At 42.5% G+C, this 13759-nt stretch overlaps 2 protein-coding genes across 4 annotated transcripts in view; one reads left to right on the forward strand and one right to left on the reverse strand.

Annotated features, from left to right (window-relative positions):
• Positions 1-449: 449 nt before the first annotated feature.
• zgpat (zinc finger, CCCH-type with G patch domain) lies at positions 450-5999 on the reverse strand. The gene is made up of 7 exons (XM_050065387.1): positions 5841-5999; positions 4653-5318; positions 4229-4362; positions 3840-4004; positions 3492-3614; positions 1349-1763; positions 450-925 (listed from the first exon to the last, which is right to left on the reverse strand). The coding sequence occupies exons 2-7, from the start codon at positions 5261-5263 to the stop codon at positions 787-789; spliced, it is 1587 nt and encodes a 528-aa protein (XP_049921344.1). The 5' UTR covers positions 5264-5318; positions 5841-5999; the 3' UTR covers positions 450-786.
• tti1 (TELO2 interacting protein 1) overlaps positions 5324-13759 on the forward strand; it is a 35578-nt gene continuing 27142 nt past the window's right edge. For 2 of the 3 annotated variants that reach the window (XM_050065383.1, XM_050065386.1), the window contains exons 1-6: positions 5324-5436; positions 7411-8150; positions 9564-9901; positions 10006-10300; positions 11096-11273; positions 11550-11842. In XM_050065383.1, coding sequence (XP_049921340.1) covers positions 7425-8150; positions 9564-9901; positions 10006-10300; positions 11096-11273; positions 11550-11842 — 1830 coding nt within the window. In that variant the 5' untranslated portion in view covers positions 5324-5436; positions 7411-7424. Of the gene's footprint in view, positions 5437-6461; positions 6597-7410; positions 8151-9563; positions 9902-10005; positions 10301-11095; positions 11274-11549; positions 11843-13759 lie in introns of those variants that run through there. The other variant, XM_050065384.1, reaches the window with a different exon arrangement.

The raw sequence follows: 13759 nt of genomic DNA on the forward strand, positions 1-13759 counted from the left end.
AACCCTTACTTGACAGTCTGAGAGGCAGCAAGGTAGATGCAGTCAATACCCAACACACCCACCACCTACAGACAATGTGTGTCCGATCTATGACTAGACAAGCTGCTCTTCAAATTCATTATTTAACAGAGAGGTTACGGTCGTAGCTTCAAAGACGCTGTGTATAAGCCGGTAAGAGAGGTGGGCGAATGGATGGGCTTCACTTCAAAACTGTGTAAAGGTCTCCAAACTCCGGAGGATGTAATTTAAAAATCAGTCAAAAAACCAAGTCAAGGTATGGCTACCGCTCTGACCGCCTGAGCAGCCTCCGGCCAGAATTATTGAAACCTCTCCTGGAAGAGTCTAACAAAAAACACATTAAAAATTCTGTGGTAGAGAAACATTTCCTTACACTGGAGTGTAGTTGTGTGAAGGTGTACGGTTAAAAAGAAAGAAAAATACACAGTAGGTTCTCCAAACTCAGGGTTTTTAGTGCAGACGAAGAAAAATACACTGAGACTAAATGCTCATCACAAATAAAATTTAGTTTGCAGCATTATTGTGAAGTGTATTATTTGAAACCAAACAACTGCACTGCTCAGTCCTTGAAAATAAAATGAGAAACATAGAAAATGATCTATTCTGCACCACTGCCAGCTCCAGTCCACACTGCCAGTGAGAAATAATGCTAAAAAATGTCTTTTTAAAAAACAGTGTTCCAAATAACTGACAACAGGAGAGGGACAAAAGTTCATTTTAGGCAGGCAGCGCTTCCATTTATCCTCCAAGTCTTTGAGAGAACTGAGCCTAAAACTCAGTCATCTTCTTGTGTGTGTCAGCCTTCTTGTGCTCTCTCTGGATGGACAGCTCCTGGGCTTTCTGCTGGGCCAGCAGCCGGCGGGCCGCTGACAGCTTCTCTTCCAGCTGCTTCACTCTGGATGCGTCCCTTTGCAGAAACAAATAACAAAAAGATTAGGAAGTGGGGAGAGACGCAAAGACAAGTTGGTTATAGATGCACTTTTCAGAATGACTTGGCCACGGAAACAAGTGTCTAACCTCAAATCTTTGCACCTTATTTACATTTTTTACACAACTCCCACAAACCTTCTTGACACAGCAAGTTAGCAAATAGTGTGCTCATATTTTACAATAAATTATAGCTGCGCATTTATGTATGTATGTATGTGTGTGTGTGTGTGATAGCCAATGTGCCTATACTCTCTATGGGGAAGATAACAGCTGCAGAGGAATTAAGTGATTTTTCAGATTTTCAAGTGATCACTGATGACGTCTTGTTTGGTTTCCGGCCTTCACAGAGGTCAGATTAAACATACAGGAATAAATAACATATACAGGTGTCAGTACTGACCTGCCTGTCTGTCTGCTGAGTGACTCAGACAGTTTCTGGATCTCCCTCTCCGTCTGGGACACCCTCTCAGCAGCCTGGAACAGCTTCACATTCAGAGTCCTCTTGGTGCTTTTCCCTCCCCTGTAAGCCTCCACCCCCCTCACTGCAGACGGCGCAGCAGCACCCCCCTCAGCAGGATCAGCTCTCTTGCTTCCCAGCTTGTGGTTGAGGAAGTCAAAGACGGTATGGCGCTCTCCGGTGGCGAGCTTCCGAGGCTTCCTGCGTCTCTTTGGGCGGCCTGTTTGTGTGCCATCTTTAGCAGCCTTGCCCTGCGTTCGTCTCTGGGTGAGCTCGGCACACTCGTCCAGAGACTTGCCTTTGGGGAGGACCACTGCCATGACCGGCTCTACCCGACCCTCCTGCATCTTTCCTAAGCCTGAGAAAACAAAAGCGACTGAGTGAGGAAGAGGAACACATGTACTTATCAGGGGAGTGCAAAAGGAAAAGCTCAAGACAAACACTTTGCAACACACTAGATTTGAACAAGTTACACTTTTATAAACATTTGACATGTTATTTATGCTTTTTATATGACTCATGTTGCCCTCTAGTGTCTTGTCCACCTATAGCATCCACCTTTTTGCTTAAATGAAACGACTGTTTGATATTTTTATTATATATTTTGTGACCCATTAATTGGGAGTTTACGCAAGACCCCTTTGAATCGTGCTTGTGTGTCTATCCATATTAATGTTCTTTTTATTATTTGCCTCGTCTCAAGGATGTCCTGGCATACATGAATGTAATTAGATACTTATGATGTCACTACACTAAAGGGAGCTTGTAATTCTTGTGTGTGGGTTACTCTCCGCATTGCAATATTATTGATTTCTTATCTCCAGCAGGCATAAGCCAGGAGGGGCTCGTGCGTTTGTGTGTGTGAATGTGTGTATCTTTCTGTCTGCAGCTCTTCTTGCAAACTACTGGACAAATCAGTCTAATAGTTTGTGTTCACATGTATGACTGTATGCTCAAGGACGTCGTGGTTGATGTGATTCACATTTGTTGAAAACTGTTTTATTGACTCTTTTACACTGTCACTGACTGCTAATTCCTCGCTCCTCTTAACTAAATGGTAGGGGCCACCCTTTTTTAGGACTGACCATTTTTGTTATCTCATTCCATCAGGCACAGCTGTACTGCATTCATGGCTGGAACTTGGTTTTATCAGTCCACCACACAGCCTCATATCACACCTGAAGCATTCCAGAAGTGGAGTTTTTGCCTGCCCGACTCTGTAGACCTTTTTGTTGATTTGGTAATTTTTCCTTGATATTTGTGCTTCTACCACGAGTAAGTAAGCAGGCTACATAGTAACATGTTTTTTGTGTCTATTTTAATTGTGTTTATTATTATTTCCTACTTTGTTGTGCTGTAGCCTACAGACAAAGTTAATAAGTTAAAAATCCAGTTATAAATGATATGGATCAAAGATCTACAGCTCTTTTAGTTAATTAAAAAAACATCATCTTCATAATTACATCGTATCTGTATTTTACATACGGTGCCTGTTATTAGATCTGCTTTGTGCAATGTGCTGCAGTCCTTCAGAAATTTACAAGGTGTTTTTTTAATGCAGCACCCATCCCTCTGAGGTTTTGTGGATGTTTGTGGAATAGTTTAATAATGTCGATGGTGAAATTTGTCCTCGGCATTTGACCCATCCTAACTATTTAGTTACAGCTGGCACCCACAGTGCAGAGCTCAAGGACCAACTCAAATTCTGAGGCCAATGTGCAGAGCTCAAGGACCAACTCAAATTCTGAGGCCAATGTTTTGGTCAAGGGCAGAGGGATTTTGTAAATCTAGCATGCATGTGTTTGTGGCAGAAAGAAACCAAGGGGAATTACATGTGAACACAGGGAGAACATGTGGTCGGTTTCTGTAAGATGAGAATACAACTGTGGCACTATATTGGTTGTAAAGCTAAAGCATGAATGTGATGAAGAGGACATAAACTGTGTACGTTACTGCTTCTATGAAATGCTGGTGGTCATCTTATGTGAATAAAAAGGAAAACCACAAACCACAAATTACTGATTTTAATGTGAACAAAACTTCGGAACGTAACATTTGGTTAATCTTGTGTTAAACCTGCACTTACCTTTCCCATACTCGTATCCCATTTTGAGCATAAGCTTGGATCCGATGCCTCTGGTATGTGCCTCCCAGCCACCAAAATGTGCGCTGTTTAATGTTTCTGTGGAATCTGCAGCAGAGTCCACAACTGTTGGGTACCAAGTGACAATCAAAGTGGAAACTGTCAGTTACTTTGTAAAACAACTTCAAAAACAAATGTTCAAATCTTTACTAGCATGTTGAATAGAATACAAGGCAGTTAAGGAAGTTTATAATTTGCCTTTACAGTTGTACGAACACACTTAAGTCACATTTTATCTTTTGCATTATTTCTTAGACTAGCTCCAATTTTGATTGACAGAGAAATTGACACCTTTTGCATAAGCCACATAATCTCCATCTCCAGTGTCGTCCAGGTCTGATTCAGAGGAGAGCGGGTCGTCTTCTCTCAAAGGCGGGATAATGCAGTCGGCCTCGACCACAACATCTTTCAGCAGCAGTGAGTCAAACTTCACGGTGTAGAAACCACTGTCAAGTTCTACATTTGTGAAAACATGAGTCAGCAGAACATTGACACTGACTGGAAACATTTCCTCAACCATTGTCTTGTTTGTTTTTGCTACAGTGTGCAAATATATTATTATTATTACAAGTTGACGCAATTTCAGTTCAGTCAATCTGAGTGTGAACGGATTACCCAAACTGTCAGAGTTTACTTAAAAAAAAAAAACATCTTAAAAATTTGCCCTGCCAACAGAATACCTTTGATTTTGGCTGGGTACCAGATGCCGTCCTCATGTCGAGCCAAGCAGGATGATCCTTCTTCAAGATTACTGAGGTCAAACTCAAGGAACTCTCTGAGCTCCGACACATACACCACTTCACCGTGGGAAAACCTTCAATTAAAAAGGGAAACAGACAGAGCTGATATCCAAGTGGATTTTACAGTAAATATTGAAGGATTCAAGTAATGTGGCCTATTGAAGGCAACATTTCACAGCAAGTTTTAGACTGAATTCTGTAGCTATGGTCAGGATAAAACCTGCGTCATGTGGACAATGGGTGACACTTGCTGGATGATATCTGCCATTACAAACAAGGCAGATATGGCTAAGTTAACATAATACAGCAACTTTTGCAGGTGTAAATGTAAAAAAACAACAAAAACAAAACAGTGCTACTTTACCTGCAATTATCCGGGAAGCGACATTTGTCCTCTAGGTAGAATGGACAGGGTTTCATAGACTTCTGGGTGGGGTAGACGTAGAGCACTCTTACTTGTGCCTCTTCACCATCTGACGGTTCTGTCCCCACCACCATGGCATTGTGATACTCCAGTGTCCCCCATGCTGTCCGGTAGGGTGCTCTTACTTTGGTACCACTGAGAGCATCTTCTGCCTCTTCTTCCTCCTCCTCCTCTTCACCATATTCTACACCACCTTCCTCCTCATCGTCTCTCCCTCTAGTATCAGAGCTACTACCTGACGACTCCCCTAGTGCAGAGTAGAAAGCAGCAAACTCATCATCCACACTGCCTCCTGCACCGTTTGTGTATGCTGCTGCCTCTGAGGTGTTTCCCTGCAGTCCATTACTGTCCTCGAGGCTGGCCAGAAGCCGACTCTTTTTGACGGACACCAGGCTGGCCTCTGTGAGCTCTATCAACTGACGAAGGTCGTCTTTCAGTTTGAGCAGGTCTGACTGCTGGGAAGGGTCCAGGCCAGCTGACAGGGCTGTCTCCACCTGCTGCAGCTGGGCACCATAGGTACTGATGGCTGCCTCAAGGGTTTCCTCATCCATGTTGACACTTGGCACAGGGCAGGGCAGGGATGGACAGCATCAAGCCTCCAAGACACTTGAGGAAAAGAAGATGGATGACTTAAAGCAGAATCGAGTAAAGAGATCTCAGCAGAATGAATAGAGGGTGAACTGTTATAGCTGTACTCCTGCTAAATGCCATTCTTTGTTATCACGTAAGAATACAAGTTTTAAGTCATATTTTAATAACTATCCCTTTACAACAAGGAATCAGTGAATTGTCAGACTGAGATTAAAATGACACAGTAAAAGAGAAAATGACAGTCATCAAAAATTTAGGAAATAACGTTACCAACGCTAGATTCATATTTTAAAGTAGTAAGAACTAACGTTACATACGATAATACACACACCATACACTATGTTATGTGGGATTCATAATGGCAAATCTCCTGTATCATGAATAGGTACCATCAACATTACCATCAATATTTGAGCTAGCTGTAAACCGCTAACCTAGCTTTGTATCGGAGGTAACGTTAGCTTTAGCTAACTGTTAGCAGTATCTACGCTGAGCTAATGTAACTTTAACATATGATTAAAATAACACTGGCATTACCTTAGCAATTAGGCTACCTGTCTGACATCCACTGTACCGACAGAAAAAGCGACAGCCATGAAAAAGAGGTGCTGTGTTAAGAAATTAAGTAATTCAAGTAGCAGAATTTACATGGTACAGCAGTCAAAACATGAACCGGTTCAGTATCAAGCTAGCAGAAGAATCAATGGACTTACTTAGGTTGTGAATTGCCGTTCTTTCAAAATAAAACAAATGTCACCCGACACTGGATGGTTTTGACCACAGCTAACTAACTACTGACAGCACAAATATAAGATACCGCTTGTTAGTGTTAAACTCGCATCTTTAAGTATGCGAGAGAATACTTTTCATAAGATCATCTTCACATGGTAGCTTTTTTGAACAAAGAAATAACAGCTCTACATATTAAAACAATTTAATAAGTATTAATGACCACTAACCTAAATATGCTATTCACTTTGGCAATGCTACATTGACCTGACAAGAGTCATACATTTCTATGATGAAAGCACTGTTTATTACACAGTTTAAGTGCTTTTCTTTTCCACGGTAAGACTTCACATCCTCTTATTTTGAAGGTAAATCGTCAAACCCGGAAGCATCGTCTTTTGCTTACGTTAAACATGTGCGTCGTCGACGCAAAATCATGACGTTGGCTGAAGGTAGAGTTCAGCAACTTCATCAGTGTGTAATGTTATAATTATTTTCTATTGAAATAAGCCCTTTTCTATGCTCCGCGCAGTGGGTCCGTTTAACGTTACTACTAATGTGAAGGTAGGCTTCCTGTTTGTTGACGCTGGTACCGCAGCGCAGCTTCAGCAGCATGCTGGATGCTGTCAGTTAACTACAAGACTACATCGATGCTGTGATGGTTTGCTGTTACTGTATAGACATACTGTTGCTATGTGTCTGTCTACTGGTGTTACAAACCTTAATCCAGAATGTCAAGGCAGACTCTCAGGCAATACAAAACATCACCACAACCTGCCACATTACCACAACCTGCTGACAGGCATTTTAGTAAATTATCATAGACTTCTTCATTTTATTTTAACAACATTTAGGAGGCAGCAAGGATAAAGCAGCTCTGATACAGTTTTTCCTCAGTATGGACTGTTCTTTATTTATCAGAGGAAGGGGGGTGGCTGGGGTTTGACTTGTTTTTTTTTTTTTTATTTTTTTTTTTTTTTAACCCTCCCCAAAACTACAAATATTTTCCCTTGAGCCTCCCTGAGTGACTGGCATAAAATGCATGACCTTCCCACCACCAGAAATTATTTATTAGATTTTCAAAACTTACCTTTTCACATTTGAAGGTTAAAAGTTAAAAGTTGAAGAGGAAATCCTGGGGTTGAGAAAAGCCTTGGTTTTTTCGCTCTTGTAAGTAGTATTTTAAGTATCACCTTTACAAGTTACTGGCTAGCATGGTAGGTGACCATTACAGATTTATTTTCCAAGTCAAAATGTAAATTATTTTAGCTCTAAGAGTACATTCATTTCAGTTTCTTCTACAGTATTTGAAAAGTCATGAGTTTTCTTTCTCTCACTCCTGCATCTTCCATTCCTCTTTTCATACCCCTCATTATAGTGAACTGTGCTGTCATGCCTCCAGTCATGGCTCAGATCAGTGATCCAAAGATCGCATTTGCCTACCTGCGCCCAGCCTGTGTCCTCCTCACCCAAGCGCCCACTGTGTCCAATGTGGAGACGCTGAGTGCCCAGTTAAAAGAAGTCAACGATGCCACGTTGCAGCAGCTCCAAGAGTATGTCCTCTTCCCTCTTCGCTTCGTCCTTAAAGTCCCCGGGCCCAAGAAGGACAAATTGGTGCAGGCTGTGGCTGAGGCCATGAGCCACGTCCTGGAGAACACTTGTGTCCAGAGCTGGGAGACCCTCCGTGACCTCCTCTCAGAGCTGTGCCTTTGCCTGTGCTCTCCAAGCGATCCTGGGAAACCTGCAGATACATCAGAGGAGCTGAAATCAGCTGTGTTGAGGTGCCTGAACGCACTGCTTCATGCTGCTTATGGCGATATAGTCTTCAAACTCTTTGAACCGATTATGCTGCCCGGACTGGGAGCTGCCATATCACTCCTGCTGGCTTTAGGAGAGAAGGAGAAATCTCGAGATGTGCAAGCAGCAGCACTGAAGTGCCTCCAGGCTTTGACTCTACAATGTGACTGCACTCAGGAGCATGTAGTCCCATCCTCAGTGGAGAGATGTGCTATAGGCACCACCATGGCTTCTTTCTTACCTGGGATCACTGTGGCTGTGGCCAGGATCATTACAGGAGATCTGAGACAAGGCCATGCAGTCACAGTCAGGGCCATCAAGGTACAACATTTCTGTATTCATTTATATTTCCTGGTGTAATGATGCAGTACCATACAGTCATGCTTAAATATCTGAAATGCTTCATAACCTGTTAAAAATATTCATTGTTTAATTGGCGATGTCTTTCAGGTTTTAATCTGTATTCAGTCCTGTATTACAATGTGTGTATTTTGACTACATTCCACACAAAACAACTGCAACTAAGGATTGTTTTTAGAGCTGCAATGATTAGTGGATGAACCAATTAGTCAAAAAATTAATCTGCACATATTTTAATATTATTATTGTCATTTAAAGTTCATAGTCAAGGTTGGTTTCAGCTTCTTAAATATGAACATTTGCTGCTTTTCTTTGTCTTACATTTATTGTAAATTGAATATCTTTGGTTGAGTTCAAGAAAGCTGACATCATTCACTATTTCCTAAGGTTTAATAGACCAAACAATGTATTGGTTTATCAATAAGTTGATCTGCGGATGAGTCAGTAAGAAAATAATAAGTAGTTGCAACCCTGATTATTATCAATGAATGTGTTGATTTTTTTCTCATTTTAACTGATAAGAAAATAGTGAAAAATGTCTATCATGAGTTGCCGGACTCCAAGGTGACGTCTTTTTTTTTTTTTTCACGTCAAATTGCTTTTTTTGGCTGAGCCCCCCAGCAATGACTTAAAATATCCAGGTCACAGCATTAATAATACAGACAAAAGCAGTCCATTTTATAAGCTAATCCATTACTAATAAATTTTAAACTATTAAGAGATTTAACTCCCCCGTCAGTTGAATGGAATACTTCCCCTGCAGAATGACCATTTGTATAGTAGTCACTCACTGCCTCACCTCACTCACCTTGAATTTGTGAAGACAACTTTGTTTGTCCTGCATGCCTCCACAGTGAACAGGGAATCCCAAAAAGGGAAACATTCTTCATGAATTGAAGTAATCGGGGTCTGCCTTTAACCCTCTGAGACCCGCCGGGTTGCCGGCAATCCCGGTCGTGTTTCCTGTTTTAAAGAGGCTGTAGCAGGCTGAAATTTAAAGCTAGATTATGAGATGATGATACTGGTATCATAAGAACCTATAAGACTTAAGGAATCCAGAAGTACCAAACATGTTATGCTAGCTTCTCAGGAGGGCGGGCTAAATAACGCTCCAGAGTTAGGCTAAATTTTGGAGAGGGAAAAACACCATGGGCATTTTCAAGGTCCCTTGACCTCTGACCTTAAGATATCTCAATGAAAATGGGTTCTGTAGGTATCCACGAGTCTCCCCTTACAGTCCCCCCCCCCCCCAAAAAAAAAAGACAAGACTGGGTCTGTGTGGGTTAACGTCAGCAAAACTATATCAAAACACAACTAATGCAATGATTCCTCTATGCCACACAGTCATCACTTTCCACTCTTACTGTCATTCAGGTTTGGTCCAGGACTGTGGGGCTTGTCATGGAAGATGCCCAGCTTCAGGCCAGTGAGCCCTGGAAGACTCCCTCACCAGAGCTGGGGAGAATCGCCCAGCTGATTGTCCATCGGACACCCGACTGGGTGAAGAGCACTGCGGGGAAACTGTCTGTGCTCCTGAAGAAGATCATCTCCTGCACCTCGGCTCACCAGCATTGGAGGGTTCGACTGGAGATGGTGGAGCTGGATGACCACCTGCTGGCCAGGTGTAGCCAGTCACTGGGAGAGTGTGTGGGGCCGCTACTGGAAGCACTGGTGGGAGCAGTCAATGATGAGGAGCCCAGAGTTAGAAAGAGGTTTGATTTGATGGACACTTTTGTGAGGAAAAATATGTCATAGCTCAGACTGCCTGATAACAAGATTTTTAATGAAACCTGTCCTGTCCTCTCCCCTGCTCTAGGTGTGAAGTTGTTCTCAGGGAGGTATCACAGAGGAATCAGAGCCGTAGCTGTAGCAGCAGCAGTGATAATACCAGCAAAAGCAGCAGCAGTGCCCAGACCTTCACTGACGTACTTTCAGAGAACCTCCACTCTTTGGCCACCTCCTTGCCCAGACTGATGAGGACCTCTGATGACCAGAAGAAGCTGTTTGTCCTCAACGTGTTTCTGGGTTATTTAAAAGTCCTGGGACCGCTGGTCTCTGTGGTGCTAAACTCTGCAGCACATCTCGAGAGGATCTCCAAAGCCTTGATGCAGGTAATGCCACTGTGTCAGATCAGTGGTTCTCAACTTGTTTTTTGTCAAGGACCCCAGATTTGATAAACATTAGGTCACTGTTCCCCATTTGAGATTTTGCTTCAGGGACCTCCATCTGAGAAGAATTAGGGGCCATACACATGCCGTGTCTTTAACTGCCAGGAAAACATGCAGCCAGGTGCTTGGTGCTACTCTCCTGCCATTTCTGTGCCAGCTTTCAAGAGTGCGGCAGCAGGTTGCGTTCAGTGTTGTTAAGCAACCTTTACAGGCACCGTATTAAAGCCTATTTCCCTGAAATCCTGAGTGCAGAGCTGATCTTTTTCCAGGCGCTGTTTGTGTATACCTATTGTCCATGACACAGCCCTGCACTAATATAATCAACCTCCTCTTCATATGTATCACACACTGATATTTACGGATAAAGGGAAAGATATCTGTTGGCTTTGATTGGTTGTTCCCTGTCACATGACATGCACTGTGCACTGCTGCATTCCAAAAGTTCAACTCTGATAGAATCTCTAACAGGATGTAAGCTTTTCAATGACTGGGTTAAACTGTCATTTCTTTGTTTTATTTAAAAAAAACGTGACACAGCCAAGACAAAGTTGTCATCCTTACTGTGAGAGTACAAGGCAAGTTTTGGCAGTTTCATATGAGACCCTTCATAGAGTCGGACTTTGCCTGCCCTCTGGTTTCGTCCTATGGCAGCAAACTTAAACCACAGTTTACAGAAGTTAGTCATCTTGAATCACTAACAGGTAAAAACACAACAAACAGTCTTATGTGCTTTTACAGGTGCTGGAGCTGGATGTGATGGATGTTCGCATTGTGGAGGAAAGGAGTTACGCTGCTACAATTGAGACAAACTCGGGCTCTCCTGATTCGTACACTGCTCACATACAGAGGAAACATTTCCACTACTTCACAGATGAGAAGATCTTCTCTGTGCTCATGGAGATCTGTCGAACATTAGGTATGAGTGCTGTTTGATACGAACTTAAGGGATAAACTGTATCAGATTGATCTGCAGCACAGTTCTTATCCATCTGCATGCATAACAGCACTTTACTTCTGTTTCAAATTTATTTAAAAGGAATATAAAGAAGTTGGACTAATGTCAGTTGGCTCATACTGATGCTTAATGGATTAAAGCTGGCTACATCTTTTTGCCTCAGGGTTTATATTTGACATTTTCTTTCTCTTCTCTCTCAAAATTATAGCAAGTAACTTTTTCTCTTTCTGTCTTTAGCTTACTACGGCAACCTTTACCTGCTGACAGATCACTTCCTGGATCTGTACCAACAGTCGTCAGCATACAGAAAGCAGGCTGCCATGGTGCTAAATGAGATTGTCAGGGGTGCTGCAGGCATCGCTGTGGCAACAGAGGGTCAGGGTTTGGACGGTCAAGTTCGGGGACACTCTGCCAACCAGGAAGACCTAAAAGAGGCAGTGGTGTCTATCATGGAGGAGTACACCAGTCTGAACAACTGGCACTTGATTACTGTGAGTGAGGAGACGGATAGAGACCGACAGGACCAGCAGGTGAGGAGAGTTTCAGCTCTACAGCTTTGATATTTTGAATCAGGATTTTAGTTTGTTAAAATTTAGCACTTGTTTGATGGTATTTTACGTGACAAAACTTTAACTTATGATTTGATTTTAACTAGCACATAGAATAAGTAAGGAATAGTTTGGCATTTTGTGAAATATGCTTTTTAATACCATTTAGATGGATATAGCATGCGGCAACCTCCTGGGCTGAAAAATAAAGCCAATGCTGAAGTGCATTAAGTTCCTCTAATGGCGGCTGGCTCCAAATACAAGTTAATCCCCATAGACCCCCATGTTAAAAGTTTTGTGCTAAAAGACCCTGTAGGAGTTGGATATTCCATTTTTATGCCTAGTACTTTTGTTTTAAAATTAGCATTAGCATTGGTGTTATCACAGTTAACTATAGCTGTACATGCACCGCACAGCGTTGGGGTTAGCTCCACCCTCTTGTCCAAACATTGTCACTTCTGGATCCAAAAATTCAATATGGTGACAGCCAAAATGACAAAGTCAAGGCTTCAGAATACGAGTCCGTAAACCGATTGCTGAAGTCACAGTGGCTATGTCTATTATTTCCAACAGTGTATGGTCTGTAGGCTAAGTATGAAGCTACAGTCAGCAGGTAATTAGCAGCTAGCTATAACTGCTAGCATGGCTCTGTCCAAAGGTAAGCAAATGCGCATACCAGCAGCTAACCAGTTAACACTTTGTATAGTTTTGTTCAATCCATATTAAAATCAGAATGTAAAACTTTGGCAATGCAAGTCCTGGTTGCCTGGCAACCTCATGGCGACGACAAGACTCCTTTAGGTCCAGGAAATCACTGTTTTCCTGTCTTTATGCTAAGCTAACTGACTGCTTGCTCGAGCCTCATATTTGTCATTGCGACATGAGATTGGTGTCAATCTTCTCATCTAACGCTTAAGTGCATTTCACAAAATGTCAAACTACTCCTTTAATGTCTTTGAAAGTTTAAAAATTCAATGTGGCAATGGATTGTCTTATTGCCGCTGAATATTGCATCATCACCAGCTAAATTTACTGATTCGCAAGCTCTCCGGGGAACGATCATTACTTGTAATAGATGATCCCGCTCTTCATGAAATGATATTCTGATGAATGAAGAAATGGTACTTTGATGTAAAAATTTTACATCTCATTTTGTATTCTGTGAGCATTTTCTAATCAAGGCTCCAATGCTCAGTCCATATTGCACAACTCTTCCTGCATTTCAATGTGATCACAGTCAGTTCACTTCACTCCAAACAAAGAAATATATCCATACTTTTCTCACAGTATGGCCTTGGACTGACCGCTGTGTGCGCTTATGCCTGCAGACTGAGCAGAAGGGTTTCAACCAACTGCTCTTAACTTTCAAGGCTGGATTATTGAGCTGAAGGGCAGAGGAAATATTTCAGGGCCTCCAACCAACAGAGGTCTGACAACATTGGCAGTACTGTGTTAGTTTGTAGATAAACATTCTCCTTGTCAGCTAAAATGTGAGCCCAGAGGCACACCACGGTAGGAAAAGGATTCTGAGCACAGAAACATACACTGTTTACATGTATTGACTGTTGTGAGATTCTCTCTCAAGCCAAACTAGTTACATGTAACTGCTTTTTCGTAACTGCTTATCGTCTTGAGGATCGCAGGGGGGCTGGAGCCTATCCCAGCTGACACTGGGCGAGAGGCAGGGTACACCCTGGACAGGTCACCGGACTATCACAGGGCTAACACATAGAGACAGACAACCATTCACACTCACATTCACACCTACGGACAATTTAGAGTCACGAATTAACCTGCTTGTCTTTGGACTGTGGGAGGAAGCCGGAGTGCCCGGAGAAAACCCGCGGTGACAAGGGGAGATCATGCAAACTCCACACAGGAACCCTCTTGCTGTGAGGA

This window comes from Epinephelus moara, chromosome 16 (genome assembly GCF_006386435.1).
Source record: "Epinephelus moara isolate mb chromosome 16, YSFRI_EMoa_1.0, whole genome shotgun sequence".
NCBI classification, from domain to species: domain Eukaryota; kingdom Metazoa; phylum Chordata; class Actinopteri; order Perciformes; family Serranidae; genus Epinephelus; species Epinephelus moara.